The 5,187-nt window shown below is 33.6% G+C and overlaps 2 protein-coding genes across 7 annotated transcripts in view; both read left to right on the top strand.

Annotated features, from left to right (window-relative positions):
• The first annotated feature begins 284 nt into the window (after window positions 1–284).
• Window positions 285–4,778, top strand: LOC111408832 (BEL1-like homeodomain protein 4). 6 transcript variants are annotated; one of them, XM_023038618.1, is made up of 6 exons: window positions 285–520; window positions 735–791; window positions 903–1,210; window positions 1,361–1,939; window positions 3,113–3,498; window positions 3,860–4,778. In XM_023038618.1, the coding sequence occupies exons 3-6, from the start codon at window positions 911–913 to the stop codon at window positions 4,152–4,154; spliced, it is 1,560 nt and encodes a 519-aa protein (XP_022894386.1). In that variant the 5' UTR covers window positions 285–520; window positions 735–791; window positions 903–910; the 3' UTR covers window positions 4,155–4,778. The 6 variants fall into 6 exon arrangements, with proteins under 6 accessions (XP_022894386.1, XP_022894381.1, XP_022894384.1 ...); XM_023038613.1 differs by having other exon boundaries at window positions 286–520; window positions 1,301–1,939; window positions 3,860–4,775; XM_023038616.1 differs by having other exon boundaries at window positions 286–520; window positions 732–791; window positions 1,301–1,939; window positions 3,860–4,775.
• LOC111409402 (F-box/FBD/LRR-repeat protein At1g13570-like) overlaps window positions 4,540–5,187 on the top strand; it is a 10,341-nt gene continuing 9,693 nt past the window's right edge. The window contains exon 1 of the mRNA XM_023039454.1: window positions 4,540–4,593. Within this exon, the coding sequence (XP_022895222.1) occupies window positions 4,540–4,593 (54 nt within the window). The remainder of the gene's footprint in view (window positions 4,594–5,187) is intronic.

Genomic DNA, 5,187 nt, shown 5'->3' with positions numbered 1-5,187 from the left:
TGGTCTATTTATTTTTATAATTTGACCATCGGATCTAATCTGAATATTTGATCAAAGTTGATACCGAGTTACTTGTTTCAAGTTAATCTTAATCAATTTTTTGATTATTTTGAACCAATTCCATCAAGTTTTAATAACGTGTTGAATCGCTTGAGTCATTTAAGAATTTAAACAGTTAAAAAGCCAAACAATTTATTTTACATATAGTCGACATCAACCCATTATTTTTAATGCCTTAACTTTTTTTTTAGTTAATAAGATTAAAATCAAAAGATGGTATAGTGAAAGTGAAGTGAGGGAGTAAACAAGAAGAGGGTGACCCTTTTCTCATCTCCTTTCATTATCTCATCTCCTGGCTGCTTCTTGGTGTCTGGTCGAAAAAACAGTACCAAAGATTCCATAACCAAATTTGAAACCACGCACAAGCACACAGATCAATATATTCAGCAAGGAAACTTCTCTATCACACACAGAGAAAATGATGGTTCTGAGGGATTAGATTCAATCTTGCTTCTTTAAGGTACTCGTGGATGAAAAAACCCTCAAATTTGAGGGAATAGTTTTGAAAAGAAAACAGAAGGAATTAAGAATTGGTGATGCAGTCCACTGCAGTTTTAGAGTAGAATGAATATAGAATCTTCAAAATCACTATTTTTTCAATCTGTTACTGCTCATGTTATGCATATATGCTGGGTTTCTATAAATATTGTGCTGTTTTTGTGTGTAATAAGCAGGTTCAAGGCTAGAACTGTTTCAAACAAGGTCACGCTGGATAATTTTCCATTGAAGAAGTAATTTTCTTACCTACTTTACTCCTGTTTTTCAATCTGAAAAGGGAGAAAACAGACTCTCCGAAGGCAAAGAATCCCTGAGTTTCATACTGAGAAAATCTTAAATTCCAGGAAAATCCATGTCCCAAAGCTTCCAACAAGATATATACAATATTTCAAATGCATACGAAAGATCTGTGACAGCCAAACAAAGCGATTGGAATAGCGAAAAAGAAATGTTTAGAGTGCAAGATTTTGAGAAAGTGGATTTATCTGGGCAGCCACCAGTGTATGATACCGGAGGGATGCTGACTGAGATCATAAACTTGCCATGGCGAAAACCTTCTAATGAAATTTTGGATGATCAGATGCAGATCCAGTCAAGTTATAATCGATGGCTGCAAAAACAGCAAATTCCTGCAGAAGTTCATGAGGCTGAGGTGAGTGTATTTAGCAAAAAGAAGCATGTAATTATAATAATATTTTATACAACAATTAGGGAAGTGATTTTTCATCAATTTTGGACGCAGCTTCCTTTTATGATTCCACATGTTAAAGCATCTTCTCCTCCTATATCTTCTTCAATCCAGAAGTTACTTCCAAACTCATCAGACTTTTCTCTTCAAGGATTTCCCTTGGTTGATATGGACCTTCCACCTCAATCTACTTGGATAACTAGCAGCAGCGATGGAGATGATACTACCACGAAAATCCGAAGTATGATCGAGGGACAAGGACTTTCTTTATCATTGTCTTCGTGGAGGAAGTTCGAGGATTTAAGGATGGAAAATGGTGGGATTTACTTCCATAATCAAGGAATAGGAACTTATTCAAGTAATCCTTATGATCTAAAGAATCTTGGGCTTAATCTGCCACGGGATCAAATTCATTTTGGATATACAGCATCTCCAAGAATAATAAATGACTTGAAGAATTCTAAATATTTGAGATCTGCTCAAGAATTGTTGGAAGAATTCTGCTCTGTTGGGAGAGGGCAATTCAAGAATCAAAAAGTGAAAAAGCAAGATAGAAACCCTAATTCTCTTTTGAATTTTGGCAGCCGGGGTGGTGCTGGGGCCTCATCCTCGAAGGAGCGCCACCCTTTATCTCAAGCAGGAAGGGCTGACTACCAGAGGAAAAAAGTCAAGCTATTATCAATGCTTGATGAGGTCTCTCTCTCTCTCTCTCTGTCTGCAATCACACAGTACGTCTCTCTCTCTCTCTCTCTCTCTCTCTCTCTCTCTGCAATCACACAGTACGCCAAATCACAGTAGGAAGAAATTATGTCAATTATATTATAGGCAAAGAATTAGGTGCATCTGTTTTTTTTCTTTCTTTATACAGTCGAATTTACCTAGACAAACTTGCTATATAAGAATTATATTAACTATTCTGTTTGTTTTTGTAATCAATATGAAGCCAGCTAATGACATGAATATCCTACCAAACTGAAAACAAAATTTATCATTTCTTTACCGACTATTAAGTATAATATTTTCATTAATTATTCTCAGCCATGTTTATGCTGACAGACTTCTGATAAGGGTACATGTCGTTTGAAGAACGACATGCCTCCTGTAGAGGTTGAAGAACATCTTTAATTAATTAACAAATTCTTCTGCTTAAGAAAACTTATTTCCCTTCTGCTTAACTTGGGGACCATCATTTTTAAACCTTTTTAATCTTGAATTGTTTTAAATAATTCATAGTGGTGAATCATTGGAAGCTAGAAGACATCAAATACTCCAATAATAAAGAATTTGTAGTGGCAAGCTTTGGTTAAAGGAAGAAATGACCTGCATAAAACTACTCTCCTAGAAGTACTATTTGGGAACTTTAAATCATTTCTTCACCTGCATTATATTCAAGCTCAATTAATAATTACATCCTTTTGCATTTCCTCTTCGTAGATTCCTAATGTTTGCTTTAAGGAACTGACATGTTAATAAATTAGTGCATAACAATATAGTACTGTCTCAACTTTAGTTCTCCCTTCCTTTGCCGGAAAAGTATAGTACATTGCAGAAATTAATGTTCTTAATTAAAAGCTTAACTTTGTGCTGGTCATGTTCATTGAACTTAATCATTAGACCTTTTGCATCATGAGTTAGTAAATATGCTATTTGTAATTTTCCAATGTAACAAGTGTTGAACTTTCTAGACAAGATAGTTGGACATAATATCATAGTACGCAGACGCGAGTCTTGAGTCCAATTCTCGTTGTGCTTTTTTAGTTTAAATTATGTACATGGTGGAGCGTGTTTAGCTCACATATAGTTTAAACTTATAGACGAGGCGTGGGTCAACTAATATGATATATTTTTGTTTATTTGTGGGAACAGATAGATGGAAGATACACACAATACTGTGAACAAATGCGAGCAATGTTGAATTCCTTTGACTTGGTAATTGGAAATGGGGCAGCAGCGCCATACACAGTACTAGCCCATAAGGAAATGTCTCGGCATATCCGGCGAACAAAGGATGCAATAATTGAGCAGCTTAAGCAGACTTGTGAGATTCTTGGGGAAAGTGATGTTACAATTAGTACTGGGTTGACAAAGGCAGAGACCCCAAAGCTTAAGCTGCTTGAACAAAAGTTCAGACAGCAAAAATCCCTTCATCACATGGGAATGCTGGATCCTGAAGCCTGGAGGCCCCAGAGAGGATTGCCTGAACGTTCTATTAACATTTTGAGAGCCTGGCTTTTCGAGCATTTTCTCAATCCGTACTCTCTCTCCTTCTCTCTCAGATTCACATTCTTTTGTTTAAAGAATTTTAAAGTTTTCCGCGTCTGTGACCATTTAAACTTTTAGACGCGCTTGTTCAACATGTTACGAAACATATTTATGAAATTTTTTGCATATATCCTTCATTTGATGAGATAATTTGTTCCCGCTTTAATAATTTAAGCTAACTAATTATATAAATGCTAGCTTACAAACCTACACACACACATAAACTCGTACTTTTATTTGTGGTTTCAAAAATAAATCCTATTCTGTTTGTGGTAGTTGGCCTGTTTATCACTCCCATGCAAAAATTCAATTAATGTAATGATATGGGATTTCAATCTGTTTTGGTTTCAGGTATCCAAGTGAAGCAGACAAGCTTTTGTTGTCAAGGCAGACTGGTTTATCCAAAACTCAGGTACTCGTTGCATCTTTTCGTATCAAAATTGATACGTCATATCTCTTGAAAGGGAAACTGAAAATAACTTTGCTACACAACGAACTTCTGCCATTTTTTTATTTTTTATTTTTTTTTAGTATTTTACTTTCCTGGGGAATAATAAACTTTTCCCCAGAGGGATTAGAAAATGAAGGCAGTTGCTTTTGGATGCTTTTAATCAAGTATTCAATTTATGACTTCATTTTTTGCTAATAATTTGGATGATATTGCAATTTATAATGTAGTTGCATGCTTAGATTGAGAAATGAATATGTGGTGATTAAGATACATGAACCCCTAACAATTTAGAAAATTAGGGGAAAACATAGAGTCGAGGTAAGAGAGTAAGAGTAATTGACAAATAAGTTTTGCTTGAGAAAGAAAATAAATAAATTTCGTTGAACAATCTTTTCCGAAGATTAGACCCTCTATAAAATTAGTTGTACATTTTGGGTATAAGGATAAGTAATTGCATTTTTTTTTCCTTTTCAATATAGTGATAAAATATATGATAAGTATTGCGATCAATGATTATAATCCATTAAGTTCTTAAAATTGGCCAACATGACCAACAAGAAGATCTTTCATTAGTACAAAAATGATTCAGCAGGCTCTTACTTTAGTACAATCATCTTGTTTAATAAGATATAAAGTATTTTTTTGTGATCACATGTGACTTTAGAGCGAATTATCATGAGGGTGATAATTTTATATGTATATGGATATATTTGTCTGTCTGATAATGCTAGTGTGACTTCAAAATATTTCTAGGAGAATAGAAATAAAATTGAAATTGTGTGTTTTCATATTATTTGAACACTACTCGAGTGATTTCATTCTAGTGATCTCATCATATTCATATAAAGTCAAAAATACGTTTTTTTTTTTTTTTTTTGCATTGTTATAAAAATTCTTACAATTTTCGGCATTTACGTCGTTGACAAATTTCCTCGTAATTATAAAATAAAAAGATAATCAAATTAGAAACTTTATACAATAGTCATATGTATCTGTGTGTATATATAAAGAAATAATATAATGAGCATGGTATTCATCTTATACTAAGCACGGATTACATGTCATATTAATTTATTGGTGAATAAAAAATTTAATTCAAATTTTGAGACCCACTATAATTTTATCCACCAATGAAATAATATGACAAATCACCGATATTTAATTAGCAAAAGATCAACATTGATGCTCATCATTGTTTGAGCATTTCAAATATCTTTGACCAAGTCAA

Source organism: Olea europaea, chromosome 14 (assembly GCF_002742605.1).
Source record: "Olea europaea var. sylvestris chromosome 14, O_europaea_v1, whole genome shotgun sequence".
In the NCBI taxonomy this organism is placed as follows: domain Eukaryota; kingdom Viridiplantae; phylum Streptophyta; class Magnoliopsida; order Lamiales; family Oleaceae; genus Olea; species Olea europaea.
The sequence above is the reverse complement of the archived record's forward strand: the minus strand, read 5'-3'. Positions and strand labels throughout refer to the sequence as shown.